The sequence below is a fragment of the Chenopodium quinoa genome, unplaced genomic scaffold (genome assembly GCF_001683475.1).
Source record: "Chenopodium quinoa cultivar QQ74 unplaced genomic scaffold, ASM168347v1, whole genome shotgun sequence".
In the NCBI taxonomy this organism is placed as follows: domain Eukaryota; kingdom Viridiplantae; phylum Streptophyta; class Magnoliopsida; order Caryophyllales; family Amaranthaceae; genus Chenopodium; species Chenopodium quinoa.
The window spans coordinates 4023340-4039432 of NW_018743920.1; the positions used below are offsets into that span (position 1 = coordinate 4023340).

The 16093-nt window shown below is 32.2% G+C and overlaps 2 protein-coding genes across 2 annotated transcripts; one reads left to right on the forward strand and one right to left on the reverse strand.

Annotated features, from left to right (window-relative positions):
* Positions 1-4769: 4769 nt before the first annotated feature.
* On the reverse strand, positions 4770-6059 carry LOC110688017 (peamaclein-like). The gene is made up of 2 exons (XM_021864681.1): positions 5833-6059; positions 4770-5302 (listed from the first exon to the last, which is right to left on the reverse strand). Exons 1-2 carry the CDS (start codon positions 5963-5965, stop codon positions 5115-5117), a joined length of 321 nt encoding a protein of 106 aa, XP_021720373.1. The 5' UTR covers positions 5966-6059; the 3' UTR covers positions 4770-5114.
* A 9303-nt stretch (positions 6060-15362) lies between these two features.
* Positions 15363-16093, forward strand: LOC110687713 (tubulin beta chain-like). The gene has a single exon (XM_021864334.1). It carries the CDS (start codon positions 15539-15541, stop codon positions 16091-16093), a length of 555 nt encoding a protein of 184 aa, XP_021720026.1. The 5' UTR covers positions 15363-15538.

The following is a 16093-nucleotide window of genomic DNA, read 5'->3' on the forward strand; positions in this document are numbered from 1 at the left end:
TGATTCAGTATTTGGTCAATTCTAATTTAAATACTTTTCGTGTTTGGCTGAATTTTGGTTGGGTTGACCAAATTTAATAATTAAATAAGTACATTTTTAAAATCAGAGTAATTATTGAGTTTTTTTAATCTTGTTATTGGGTTAATATTAACTTATTCATGTGTCATTTTTCCATATCGTGTCATTAATATGTTTAAGTAAAAAATAAGGTAAATAATAGATTAGGTTTAAAATTATGGTTAGTTTGAAATTATGTCAAGTCAAAATCAGGTCGGTTTAAAATCGGGTCGGGTTAATATCAGTTTGGATAAAAAACGGATTGGATTGAAACGGGTGTTTGTCAGGTCAATTTCAGTTCGGATTGAGTTCAGCTCGGGTCAAACCAGTTCGGTTTGAGTTCAATTCGGGTCTAATCGGTTTCAGATTGAGTTCAAGTCGGGTCAAATTGGTACCGGGTTAAAGTTCAAATCGGGTCAAATTCGAATTCGAGTTGAATTCAGTTCGATTACAGATCGGATTAGGGTCTTAAGTTTTGCGGATCAAATCGGATCGATTACAGTATGAAACGGAGGGTTTTTTTCGGTTCGAGTTGATTTGGTTTTTACACCTCTAGTAGGTACAAAGTTACTACCGAATGAGTTAAAAAAAATGGGACAAAAACGCGTGAAGTTGTTCAACTTTATGAAGTATATAGTACGGATAGTATGATTTAAAGGATGAAAAGTGGGAAACCATAATAAAAATAGTCGGTGGTCTATAGTCCAAATTAGTCAATAGTGAAGGGCCAAATATTCATGCATAGATGCATGATAGAGGTGTACAATATAATTAAGCAAGTTGGATGATTTGTCATGTTGTTATTGTTATTAGCAATTTTATCATACTTTTATGGGTGCATGTGCTTTCAACGTAAGTAAGCAACTTGTCAGCTTACTAGCTTACCATTATTTGAGAGCTGGCTAGGTAGAGAAATTTAATGAAACTTCCAAGAGCTTTACAATATTTTCAAGAGTTTTAGGTGAGTTATCTTCACCTAAGTTAATTTTAACTTTAAAATACTTGCAACACTTTAATATCTAAATTCTAAACTCAATAGAGTACTTATATTTTATCGTCTATTGACAATAGTAAAACCAATACTAGCTACATGTCGGCGCCTACACGAAGTTACAACTAACTCTGGGAACAGCTTGAAAATTACACGCCCAAGTGAGGAATAGACCTTAGAGACGTGCAGCATGCAGTAGATCTGATGCCTTGAAGGTTTGAAGCACATCACATGGCCTAGCTAAGTAGCTAAGCAGCAACATTAAACGCTTAGCAACATTTTGGGCTTATACGTGGTACTGCTTGTAACCTTGTAGGCCCAATACGTAGCCCCATATTTAGGTTTTTTTTTTTTTTTTTTTTTTTTTTTTTTTTTTTTTTTTTTTGCACATCCACATTTAGGTATATAACATGTGATTAATGATCTATTCTTATTTTTTGGCTATCCATCTAACAGATTAAAGTTCAAGTGTACTATTGTGGCTAATTGGCTATCAATCTATCTTTATACGTTTGTGTGATGAATATACACGACCAAATTTGAGTACTAGTAGAACTTTACTTGCTAAACAAAACTTTTTGTATAGGTTAATAGGTACGGAGTATAACACATGGATCAATTATTTGAAAATATTAAATTTATTTCAATAATCATTTTTACAAAATATAACCTCCGTTCCACATTATGTGTACTAAATAGGTATTTTTTGTGAGGTATAAAAAATTCAATTTATTGCACATAATGTGAAACGTAGGTTTTTTTTTTTTTTTTTTTTTTTTATAAATATAGTTTAATTGATTATTAGAATAAAAGTTGTACCTTAGCAAATGATAAGTGTAACAACCAAAATATTATTGCAATGTAAGCTTCAATTTAAACAATGACAAAAAAAATAAAAAATAAATAAAAAATAATATGTTCATTGTTTCCACAAATTTACTTTCATTAAAATTTATTCACATTTTGTTTTTGCAAAAACTATATCAAAGTAAACATTCAAATAAAAATTACACACGAGTAAAGGAACATAGCAGTGAGCCAAATTGTAAATTTAAGGGCATTTATCGGTGCCCTTCTTGTTCTTCCAGTCTCTATAACAAGGGCACTCGGCTTTATCGGCTAATGGACCTGAAGGTACACACTTGCACTTTGAGCAACACATTACGCACAATTTCTTACACAAGTTCCTTGGATTCCTAGAGCATCTCCAGGCACATTTGCTCGGGCATAACTCTGGGGCTGTATAATTCCCTGAGTGAATACAATATGATAAAAAACGAACAAAGCCGTAAATTTTTATTCATGAATTGTTAGTACTCGAACTAAATATCATTACATATTCGTAGATGCACTTGAGAATGCTCAGACGTGCCTAAAGCTAAGGGCCAAGGTATTTCTTTTCCTTGATACCCTAATATCATGTCTTCCATCTCGCATAGAATAATTAGTCATTCTCGATATTTTAGACAGTGTGTTTTTTTTTAAGAAGACAATGTGTTTTCAAATATAAGGGGGACATACATAATGAATTTTATTTATTACTTCTTATCATTTAAGATGACGCGTGTGACAAAACACAACTTAAATATTACATACAATTATTTTCACCCTAGATTTATAATTAGCAACCCAAATCAATCGATTTTATTAGAAAATGTGTATATTAATTAATCAAAGAGATTGACAATAATTAAATTACCTACTGCAGGGGATGATGTAGCATCTACAATGTCAAGGGCCAAAGAAGTTAGGACGAGGGAAATGAGAAGTAAAGATGGAAATGAAAACTTATTCATTTTTCCTGATTTTAATTATTTTGTGGGAATAAAATTGTTAATTTTGTTAATATATACTTTCTTTGGCGTGATTTGAATAAAGGGTTTATATAAAAACAGATAAGCTTAACATTTTACTTTCCTTATTACGGCTGTCATAAGCGGTGATCCTTAGCGTTATGCCTGTATGCCAAATCGTGTACATTTTGGAGTTTAACCAAAAATAGATGGGTACTAAAATTTGATGTTATCCAAATCGATGAGCAAGAACTATGAATGTGTAGCTAAATCTTCTGCTTTTTTAAAAAAAAAAATTAAAAAAAAATAAAATTTGATGGGCTGGGTTGAGATTTGGCCTAAAACCCATTTTAAATTATTTATAATATCCGTAGTTGTCTTAAAATGGTTAATAGATACCTTGAAATTAATAAATGTTATTTCGATAAAATTATCAGTTTTTAAATGATAAAAGTAGTTTTGAGTAAAAATCAAATTTTATTAAGTGAAAATATGTTGGGGACTTTGTGTTTACAAGGGTCACAAAGAACAATGAAAAAAAAAAAAGAAAAATCAGAAACGAAACTTCAAGGCGTGAACGGAATCACTTTTCCAAAAGTATAATTCCGACCCTATACTACAACCGGGTATCATGGAAATTTACTCAAGAGATACAACGAAGGTCAATTGCAATCACAAGTAGGATGATTATAATACAATATAAATAAGCTTTTGTGATTTGTGATTTGTGATAATGAACAATAACTTGCAAAAGGTTTTCCAAGAAGAACAATCATAAGATCTCTTGAATTTCCATTTTCATCACATATAACATATACGAAGTATATATTAAGAGCAAAATACCAAGTCAAAACGAAGAATAACTGCCAGACTTCACCCGCGCCCTACCGGGCGAGAGAAACCAAGCAACCCAGATAAATCTGGGTGCTCTCACGCCCGCCGGGCGATTGCCCAGCGATAATCTTCTTCGCAATTTTATCAAACACATGAATATTTGTCACTAATACTCTAAATAATTCAACAAAATAACTATATTATCCTTTTTAAAACTTACCTCATAGTCTATTTACGTTAATATCATATTAGGGAGTGCTTTCCCATAATAATGTTCCAATTATTAGCAATTCCATAAATACAGCTACACTTTTACAATTTCCCAATCTACTATCCACGTAACTATTTAGTATAATTTTTAATTTTTTTTTTAAAAGTTTAAAAACCGCTACTTGAGTCGGCGGTTTTCAATTATGCAAAAACCGCCAACTCAGGGTTCGTTTGGCATTGTTGTGGTTTTCTGTTTTTTGGTTTTTTTATTTTCAAAATCATATGATATGTCATATAATGAAAAAAAAATTAGTCAAACTTATTAAAATCCTGATAATTTAGAAAACTGATAACAAAAAAGTGGAAATACCTTTTTCTTGTTTCCTGTTTTTGATTTTTGGTTTTTGGTTTTAAAAAAAACAGAAAACTAAAAACAAAAAATAATGCCAAACAAGCCTCAAGTGGCGATTTTTAATTTATATATATATATATATATATATATATATATATATATATATATTTATATATAAAATAAAAATAATTACAAGGTAATGAACCAGATGAAAAAATGAAATTGAGGCAAAATTACTTATACTCCTCCAAATCAAACACAAAAAATGAAAAACAAAATCAAATCTTAATTTGATTAGTGAAAGAAAAAAGTCGAAGTAATCTGAAGAACAAGAGAGAGAAGGGGATGAACATGAGAGAGAACAAAGAAGTTCGTGGTTGTCCGTTCTTTGATTACTTGATATCATAACGTTTAGTTCACTATCATTTTCACATTATTGTCACACTACTAATACATGTATATATTGATTTAAACAATCAAGCAATCAAACGTTTCAGGTTACACAAAATTTATTCTACCAATACACTCAATATTTAATATAAATAAGGCATATAAAGCCATAACCAAACTTTATAAACATCAAATTACATCCAAACTTTCATAGCTCATAATAAGATCAACAAAAAATATGATAATCATCAAACCAATAAATCAAAACGACAGATACAAGACGAGACACTAGTTATCACACAACATATGACAACAACTGTCTAAATCTTTAATAATTTATGGGCAGACGACAATCAATATATATGATGCCCTATATATATAATTATCATTATTTCTTACTAATAACCATTACTAAGCATTAAGGATTATAATGATGGATTAAAGATATTAAGCATAGATACATAGGATTTGTTGGTCTAAATTAAAACTAAGGACACTTAGATTGGCCTTCGTTGTTCTTGAGGTCTCTGTAGCAAGGGCACTGGCTTTTGTCGGCGAAAGGACCATTGGGAACACACTGGCATTTTTTACAACAATGCATGCATAATTTCTTGCATAAGTTCCTTGGATTCCTTGAGCATCTGTATGCGCATTTATCCGCACAAAATCCTGGCACTGTAAATACGATTATCCAAAATTAGTTAATGTGACAACTAAATTTGAGCGAATTAGAACAATTAAAAAAATACCATTGTGCGGCGTAGGTTTATGAAGTGTACTTATACTTAAGTTTAGTGTCAAAACAGTCAAAGTGATGGTCTACTCTCTGAAATTGTTTTCATAACCTATTATGACTAGTGTGTACTCTTATATAAAATAATATAAGATTAATTCATGCTAATGATGATTACTTACAATTAAAAAAAATAAAGAATTAGTCAAAGTGTTCCGGTGATTTCGTTGACTAAATATATATGAATAAAGATGAAGTTAAATGTCTTCAAATCTTTGGTTATTTTTGTAGTAGTGTTACCACCATATAGGTTGGTCTTAGACTCTTAATTTCAAACCTTATCCCTTGACTCAAAATGAGCAGATTTTTTTAAGTTCAACCAATCGATGATCAGCTCTACTTACAAGTTACAACGACACTAAAACACGTAAAACTCAAAACAAGATAATTATAAAGCTAGTAGTAGAAGTACCTCCAGGAGGGGCTTGAGTAGGAGAAGTAGTAGGAGAAGATATAGGAGCAGCTGAAACAGCATCAGTAATCTCAATGAAAACACAAGTTATAACAAGAGAAATTAAAACCAAAGTTGGAACTGAAAACTTCATTATCTTTTTCTTTGTTAGATTTTCTTTAACAAACTATGTAATAGTGTGATATTTTTTGGTTTGGAGGTAAGTGTAGAGTGTAACAAAAAACGGGGTATATATAGATAAAATTTAATTATAAAGTTTATGACATAAATAATTAAATGGATGGGCAGGATAAATAATAAAAGTAACAGCTGGAGCCAATTGTAAACACGGGGTACAAAAAATGAGGGAATTAAATTGCAAAAATTAAAAAAATTGGTCGGTTGTTTAGAATCAGTATCCACGTGAGGAAGGTAGTAAGATATGTAACCTCCAACTCACACTGTCTTGCTATACTAGCAACAAAGGTACTACTAAAATTTATGCACTTACTCGATCTTGTTAAATTTTACGCGTTTTTGCTTCATTATTAAGGAGCCATATAAAGAATTATGTAGGTAGGCCAATGTATGTTGATGACAATAATTGTGGGTTATTATGACTCGACTCGACCTGACTCGATACTATGTTAGGTTGACATGTTTGTTACGTACTTTTTCTTTTCGGGTGAGGTTGTAGATGAAATAATACGTTTGTAAATAACTTTTAAGCTAATTATGTCAAAAGTTTGTCATTACAAAATTAACTAAAGTTTCGAACTTGAATAGTGAATCATTGAATGAGCCATATTCGATTATACATTTCTGTTTATGAGTAGCTCAATCTTGTACTCTAGCTAGTATAACTCAAACAAGCTAAATACAGAGCATCCATTATTAGTAATGGGTGCATTTTGTTAGTAAAAATGTAGTAGTAAGGTTACCCTTTTATAATTCCAACAGGCTAAATACAGAGCATCCATTAGTTGGGTGCATTTTGTTAGTAAAACTGTAGTAGTAGGGTAACCCTTTTATAGTCAGAATTAATTGCATGATTTGTTATCCTCAATAATAAGGCGTAGTATATATGAGGAAAGGCAACTTGAATACTTACACATATTAAAATAAACAAGTTTTCCGTATGTTATACTTCGTATGAAAATCACTTTTTATAGCTATCCAATCAGCTATTCGATAAATCTTTATATAAATGAAAGACAAATGGAACATTTTAAAAACCGGTCAAGAAGATTATGATTGTACTTCACTAACAATAACTTAGAGAGTTTTTCAGAGCATCTAATTAAAAAATAACCATTGACAGAGTTGACCACTACTAAATTAGAGCAACAACTGCACACATGTAACTTCGTACATAGTACGTGGATGCGCCTTGAACATAAAATAATTAGTCGGGCTATCAGTACCACACATTTATGTACCTAAACTAATTAAATTATTTGTAGTAGTTGAAGACTGCAATAGGTCAACTAATTAAGTTTAATGTAGATTAGTGGAGTATAATACTATTAATGGAGCAGAATGATAGGACTTGGGAAATGAACAACGCAGCCAAGACAATTAGATACCAGTATATAGTATAGCATGTTGATTCTATTAAAAAAAAGTATAAACGAATGTAACTTGTACCAATATCTCTATTATATTATTCTGATACACATAGAGATGGACGCACTTTAGAGCATTCTTGCTCGATTTTATAGTTTTGTCTCATTTGTATAGTCCTACACCAAAGAAGCCTTCAAAAGTACTCGGATCAAGTAGGGATGGCAACGGGTCAGACTCGGAACGGATTATTCTGAATCCGACTCCGACCCTGCAGGAAGTCAGAGGCTAAATCTGACTTCGAATCCGACTCTGACATCTGACTCCGAGACTTCGACTCCGATCCGACTTCAATATCCGACCTCCAACTCCGATCCGACCCTAAGTTTTTTCCAATTATTCAATATACTTTGAGAAATTGGGACATTTAAGCCTTTGCAACCCACACCCATTGCCACCACAACCCACACCCAAATGCACGATCCATCGAAGTCGAACATTTGTCAGAGTCGGATATTTTTCTCGGATTTTTTTGTAGAATCCAACTCCGACCCTCCTCCGACTCATAGTCGGACTCGGATTACTTTTTTCTCAAACTCGGAGCGGATTTTTTTTCCTCGAATCCAGATTGGATTACCATCCCTAAAAACACACCTTTAACTATATAATTATCCTCCGTATGTATTTTATTATAATTAAATAACTACAAGTATATAAAACGATTAGTATAGTGTCATTAACTATTACTTATTTAGGTTAATGTATTTGGATTTAGTAAGGTCATAAACCTAAAAACTTCCTTGGGATACAATGATTTATTTAATTCTTAGTAGTTCGGATTGACGCTGATGGATACTCCCTTTGTTTTTTTTAAAGTGACACTCTAGCACTTTTTATGCATGTCGGTACATATATTTTGTACTGTTATCAATATCTTTACTTGTGTGTATTAGTAAAAAAAAATATATAATTAATATCATAAAAATATAAATTTGAGACTAATGCGGCACCAATATTATATAACATTATTGTTAAGTTATTATACATAGTATACAAGTGTTAAGAAAAAGTTAAAAACTAATTTGTATATATATAGTAGAAAAAGTAAGAGCACTTAAAAAAACAGAAGAAGTACTGTGTATTTAATAAGAGGGGAATACTTCTTAATTACTTATAAATAAGTCCGATAAATTAATTTTATTATCATGTAGAAAACCCTGTGTCTTGGTATACAGATACAATGTATACAGACAACAATACAGTCGTTCAGAGGTAGATATGTACAAAGATATGTTTGTGGGGAGTAGAGAAGTGCCACTTATAGTCTTAGAGGAAATTGGGGGAATCAATAAGGGAATAAGACTTCAGAGAGGTTCACCATGGAGGAAGGTTCCTACTTCATTCATTAAACTACTGTTGGTTTGTAGTCATACACATAGAGATGGATACACTTTCTTGCTCCATCTAATGATTTTGGCTCATTTGTATATTCCTACACCAAAAGAGGCTTTAGAAGTACCTAAAACAAGCCTTTAACTAGATTATTACAAGCATTTTTTGATAATTAAATTACTACAACTACAAGTATATAATACAATTAGTATAGTGTCATTATTACATGTTTAGGTTAACGTATTTGGATTTAGTAAGGTCATAAGAACAAATATAATCATATGGGATCTAACTTGATTCGTCTTGGTGAGTACATTATTAATATCTAACTTTTATAATTTTTGGTAGTATGAAATTAAAGATATTTGCGGTCAAATATTTGCAAAAACTTGTATCGATTTACGAAAACAGAAACATCATCTGAAAAGGAGGTAGTATCACGTAAAAAACCCTCTATCTTGGCATACAATGTATACGGACATCAAGACAGTCGTTCAGAGGTAGATGTGTAAATTTCCATCTATAAGACATGTCCCCTACCCATAATCTATCCTCAACACAAATAACCCCCAAGCCTTGAAACACAACAAGTTCAATCTACCCTTAACAAATTTTGTAGTTGTGCTCATTTAGAGATCAAAATCTCCAACTTGGCCTTCCTATTCAAAGTTCTCAGACCGAACCACATGAGATAAAGTATTTAGGCATCCTTTAAATAAATATGACTGTCCTTGCTAGCCTTAGCCCATAAACATAAATTGTTTACAATTATGGCTTAGTAGGCTTTAGTATTTCATGAGCCAATATGTAATTAAATCAAAACAATCTCCCAAGTGACATCTCATAAATACAACCTTAATATTAAGCATATGAAAGAAGGCAACAATCTACTTATTTCCACAAACTCTTTTCGGTTATCAGCAAGACTTCCAGCTTCAACTCAATATTCTTAACTTGGACTAAGCCCAGAAAGTAATTCTACAAACCTCAATACCCCAAAAAAAATTGGCAATATTATTCAGCTTCCTGATTCATATAACTTGCTCAGCTTATCCCTCTAAAAATGAGACCCCTCAACATATAAACCAACAGAACCACCACCTTCAGCAAAACCTAGTTTCCAGCAAAAGCAAGCAAATCTACAAGTTTTCTCCACTCTTAAGTATCATAACTTCAAAATAGCACATCATGTGGCAGAAGTATTTTACACCCTATAACAATAAAAATTACTCCATAATACCTATTAATTTTTCCTAAAATTTTCATAAAACACATAATTAACACAGCCACAAGAACCTCAAAAGTCCAATCCGCTCTCACACCATTATTAAAAACTCAAACGCATATATCATCATATTGCTCTCAAAACCAAAACAACTGGTCAGATAAACCCAAAGATTACACAGCCACTGCCCACCACAATAAGAAATCCCTGAACTTAACAACATTCCATTCCAATATGCACAATACTCACCATAGATAATAAGATTTTTTTTTTTTAAAATAAAAAAAAAAATAAATAAAAATAAAAAAATTACTTTCATTGTTCTTAATCCTTTAAAGGTACAAAAACCCTTTCTTGCCCACATCAACCTTAAAAGTACTTCGTATATGGGACACTTTGGAACCTTCCTCATTGCAATATGCTTTAATCAGACAGTAGGACAATATTTCTAGACATAACAACCAAAGTTTACAGAAAAAATTGGAAATACATATCACTATATATAATTTGAAATCTTCGTATATGACTATAACTATACTATAGCTAATTATGAAAACTTCTCTTACACTTTCAGTCCACCAACCAACACTTAAATCAATTAGACTAAACAGGCATATACAGCCTTCTTTAAAGTTTACAAGCCTTCAACATCTCAGATTCCCACAAGAACTACATAATCTAAAGCAAAGCAAATGATGGAAAAAGCCTAATAAGTACTTTTAAACAAGTATTAGTTGCTATATCATAAATATCATCAAACGTCGTTCAGAAAGGAAACCCCTTCATCAAATAACCAAAAGATCCCACACGACCTCCACTTTCAAATCACACATACTCAGCCTAAATTCCCTTCAGAACTTCACTAATCTACAACATATTGTTAGCACTCATCCCTTATATAGCACAATACTTGACATAGAAAGTATGTTATACACTATAAATAACACTTTATACCAATAAAGCCTTCCAGAATAAAATCATCAATCAACTACACAACTTCAAACATGTGCAACTATATTGACAATTAATAGTCACTCATTTCAGTCTTTCTGTTCAAAGGATCTCACAAATAACCCGATTAGGTATCAGTAACTTCCCAATTTAAATTCTACTCACATATCATTACCTCCTTAAGTAAACACATGCCATCATTCAGACCCTCAAATAAAACACAACCACCACTAATATATTATGGACTTGGCTACCCCAGTTCCTTTCAAATGTTCCCACAATAAATTTCTTCACAAAACTACTCCAAGGATGCTTCCAAAATAAATTTGTCATAAACCACACATAAAAAAATAGCCACTAGAACCTCGAAAGACCAATCTACTATTACACCATAAATAAACTCAAAAGCAATATAACATCACATTCCTCTCAAACCGAAACCTTTGAATCAAAGAAACCATAAAAATAGCCACTAAAACCTCAAAGGACCAATCTAATATTACACCATAAATAAACTCAAAAGCAACATAACATCTCATTCCTCTCAAACCGAATCCTCTGAATCAAAAAAACCATAAAAAATAGCCACTAGAACCTCAAAGGACCAATCTACTATTACACAATAAATAAACTCAAAAGCAACTTAACATCACATTCCTCACAAACTAAAACATCTGAATCAAAGAAACCATAAAAAATAGCCACTAGTACCTCAAAGGACCAATCCACTATTACACCGTAAATAAACTCAAGAGCAACATAACATCACATTCCTATCAAACCGAAACCTCTGAATCAAAGAAACCCAAAAATCAACAAGCCAATGTCCACAGCCATAGGAGCACATTAAACTTAGCAACTCATAACTCATTCCAATAAGCACACTTCTTGAATGTCTAAGCCACAACCCCCTACCCACCCCCCCCCCCCCCCCCCAAAAAAAAAAAAAAAAAAAAAAGATAGAAAAAGAAAAGTACTTCAACAGTTCTAAACAGTAATGAACATACATTAGCAATAACAGAAATGGCACATGGGATACTTGAAATTTTTACTCATTGCAATAAGCTTTATGCCTTTATCTATAGTAATCAGACAGTATGACTATATTTATTAACATAATATCAGTAAAATAAAATTAATAATTGGAATACATTTCAGCAACTATAATATATATCCTACCGTCTAAGGCTGTAACTACATCTGACGAACAAAACTATCTTACTTCTGTCCACCAAACTACACTTCACATCAAAACAGACACATACACCCTAAATCATTTAAGTTGACACAAGACTTCTGCATCTCAAATTCCCCTCAGAACTAGAGTGTCAAAATCTAAGCAAATGTCGGACAAAGCCAAGTAGCTATAAAAGCATGAGTACCACAACGCATTTTGTTACAAAAGCATACAGCTCTTGCTGTAACAAATCATGCATCTCATCATACTACATTCAAAAGTAAAACCCTTATCAAAAAAACCAACATATCAACACACAAACCTACAATTTTGAAAACATAAAACTCAGCAACCTAAATTCCCCTTAGAAATCAGATAACCTACAACAAGCTATTGACATTCATACCTTAAAAATAGGCCATTACTTAACAGTTTAAAAAAAAAATCTCCAATAAGTAACACTAATCCATTACTATACAACTTCCAACTTGAAAACCTATATTTTCAATTGATAGCCACTCAGTTAAAACATTCATTTCAAATGATCTCATCACCCAATCAATGTATCACAAACTCCCTTATCACATCTCATACCCACAATTTACAAAAAGTTACAACCATCATAATATAATGAACCAGGATTCCCAAATTATTGAATGTATCCCAATAATCAGAATTCTTCAAAAAATTAATATTACAATATAATGCATCATATTTCTCTCAGAATAAACACCTCACCAACTAAACCAAAAGACCAGTACACAAGCACCGCCTCCCGAAAAACACGAACCTCAACAAACACAAGTATTCCCTTCAAAAGACAATTGTCTACAAGCTCTATTCATTCTCACCTTTACAGTAGCACATTTTTAAGTATCAGGAACTTCCTCATCACAATTATCCAGTTCAATACCTATTACTTCCACATCAAAATCATCAAGTTTCCAGTTCAAAAGACACACAGACTACCCATTTTAAGTAACAGGAACTCCCTCGTCACAATTATGTTCTCAGCATATCATAACTACATTGAGCCAACACATCTCATCATTTACACTCACAAACAACAAAATATAACAGCCATCAAGACATAATGGTCTTGGCTTCTCAAGTTCCTCTCAAAAGTTTCCCAAGATACAAACTTATTCACAATATTGATCGAACTATCAAAGTCTATTTTCAAAAGTAAGCTTTCTATAAACCACTTATAGCCACTAGAACCTCAAAAGCCCCATCCACTCTCATAACATAAATAACCACAAAATCTATACATCCATGAAAAAATGTCTCTGCTTGGACCCAAAATTTTGTCAAAATTGAGTTTTTTTACAAAGGGAAGGGTTGTACTAATATTACTTGCCTTATAATACCTTGCTCTCAAACATAGCTACTCCCTCAACCTTTACTTATATACTTAACAATATAACAAATATTTGGCAGGCTACAAACCAATAAAAAGTGCAAAGTTAACAACTTTACATCCTCATATCAACAGCTCTCTAAACTACACCCACGAATGAAATACAATAACCACAAAGGTCCACGATGCGAAACTCGGAATTCCTAATTTACCAAAAATCACAACCAACACCAAAGAGTAATTTAACTGATAAACACTATTAAAACAGATACTTCATTTCTAGGTTTCTATTCCACAATATCCCCAATATATGCCTCACAGTATCTTAAGCCCTAAACTCTTAATAAGATCATTATCATTCCAAACACAAAATAACAACAAAAAAAAATCGTAATCTGAATACGAATAAAGTCATAATAACACACAATTAAGACAAAATTATGCAATTCACTTTCATAGGAGTCAATTACACAGCAATGGTACCAAAAAAAAAAAAAAAAAAACTCGTAAAACCTAAAATACAAACAAAAAAAAAATATATAAAAACTTTCAGCTACCTACAGTGAATTCCTCGAACTCATACTTCTTTCATCATCATCAACTCCACAAAAATCGGCTAACTGTACCAAATCTGCCTCCGATGAAACCCTAACATTTTCGTAACAAAGACTGAAGTGACACATTTCCGTTGCCTCAAACATGCCAATTACAGAATTTCTCCCCAAAATGAGGGTTTCGTAGGAGGCGAATCAGATACATTACGCCTAACAGTCATTCATTGCCAAAAACAGCTTAATAAACTGAAATTATTCCCCAAAGTGAAGAAATTTGATCAACGATTTAATGTAATTGGAGGAAAAATCTAGAAGAATGGAAAAACAGGATTTTGATCGGGAAATGTTACTTCTTTCAGAAAGCGGGAATGAGAGGAGAGAAAAAACTGAGAAATGTGAGATTATGAATAGAATTATCACCGGTAAGAACGTTTTTATATCGTTAAGTAGTTTTGTTTCCGATGTCCAGATTGTTTATTCAATTTTAATAAGAATACTTTTTATCTATCTATCAAATTAAATTTTAAAATATAGTGTATTATTGATACAAATAATGTCCTTTTGATTTACGATATCTTGACTTTTGATACCATTGATTTTTATAAAAGTGCAATATATATCATAGAAATATACATTATATACGAGGAAAATATTTATTTTATTCGAATTTGCTACTGATGGATTAATAATTACATGATAATCATATTAAAAAGTTTAGCTTATAAAAACAAATCATTTTTTAAAATTTATAATTATTTTATACATATCAAAGATAGATTTTCGCCGACTTAGTATCATGTGTGTAACACTAATTCATATTTGTTGTCTACGTGATGTGACACTTGGCGAAAAGCCAAGTTTCGATGTCTTGTTTTAGTTGATTAAAATTTATTATTAATGAATCTAGTTTTGTACAACTTTTTAAAACAAATTTTATGATATAAAAATAACATATTTATAAGATAATTTTTTAAAGTTACAATCTACTTATTCATATGGAAAATTAAAAGTTCTATCAGAAATAAAATTCACAATAACTTTTTTATCCTAAAAAATCTATCTTAAAGTCGTTTATCTAGCATTAAAGGTGTCATATTAAAGCTTATATGTCGTTTACGTGGCACGACACTTGGCGAAAAGTTAAAAGGCCAAGTGTCGGTATAGAGAATATTTCAAACATTAAATTTGAGCCCCACTGTGATCATGCATTTAAGCACGGTGGCGTCCACAGGGAAAAAAGCTAGAGCAAAAAAGTCGTCAACAAGTTTTAGAAACTTGTAAACCGTTCACGATGTGAAGGTTACACACTTACACCCATTCACGATCACGGAGATCGCTAACTCCATAGTGGTCCGGAACCATGACTGGATATTCGGGGATGATGGTACGAATCCAACCTAAAAGATTAAACCCGCCCTAAAGCACAACCCGATCCGAAATCCTTGGTCTTTATTTTTTAAATTTTTTTTTTTTTTAAAATTTTGGATAAAAACTCATATTATTAGATGGGTCGGATATTGGATATCCGCACTATTCGATCCGAAAATTTCGGATTGATATCCGAATATCCGGATATTCGAAAATTTCGAATCGGATACGGATATCAAATATCTTATTTTTCGAATACGGATATCCGATCCAAAATCCAATTTCGGATCGGATATCCGATCCGTGCTCACTCCTCACCGGCCATGATCTGTGGCAAGATGTCCACTAAGGAGGTGGATGAACAGATGATTAATGTTCAGAACAAGAACTCATCTTACTTTGTTGAGTGGATCCCTAACAATGTGAAGTCCAGTGTTTGTGACATCCCACCTCGTGGTTTGAGCATGGCCTCAACTTACATCGGGAACTCAACCTCCATTCAAGAGATGTTCAGGAGAGTAAGCGAGCAGTTCACAGGTATGTTTAGGAGGAAGGCTTTCTTGCAATGGTACACCGGGGAAGGTATGGAAGAGATGGAGTTCACCGAGGCAGAGAGCAATATAAACGATCTCGTCTCTGAATACCAGCAATACCAGAATCAGTTTATATACTCTATCATTCACCTTCCTTGA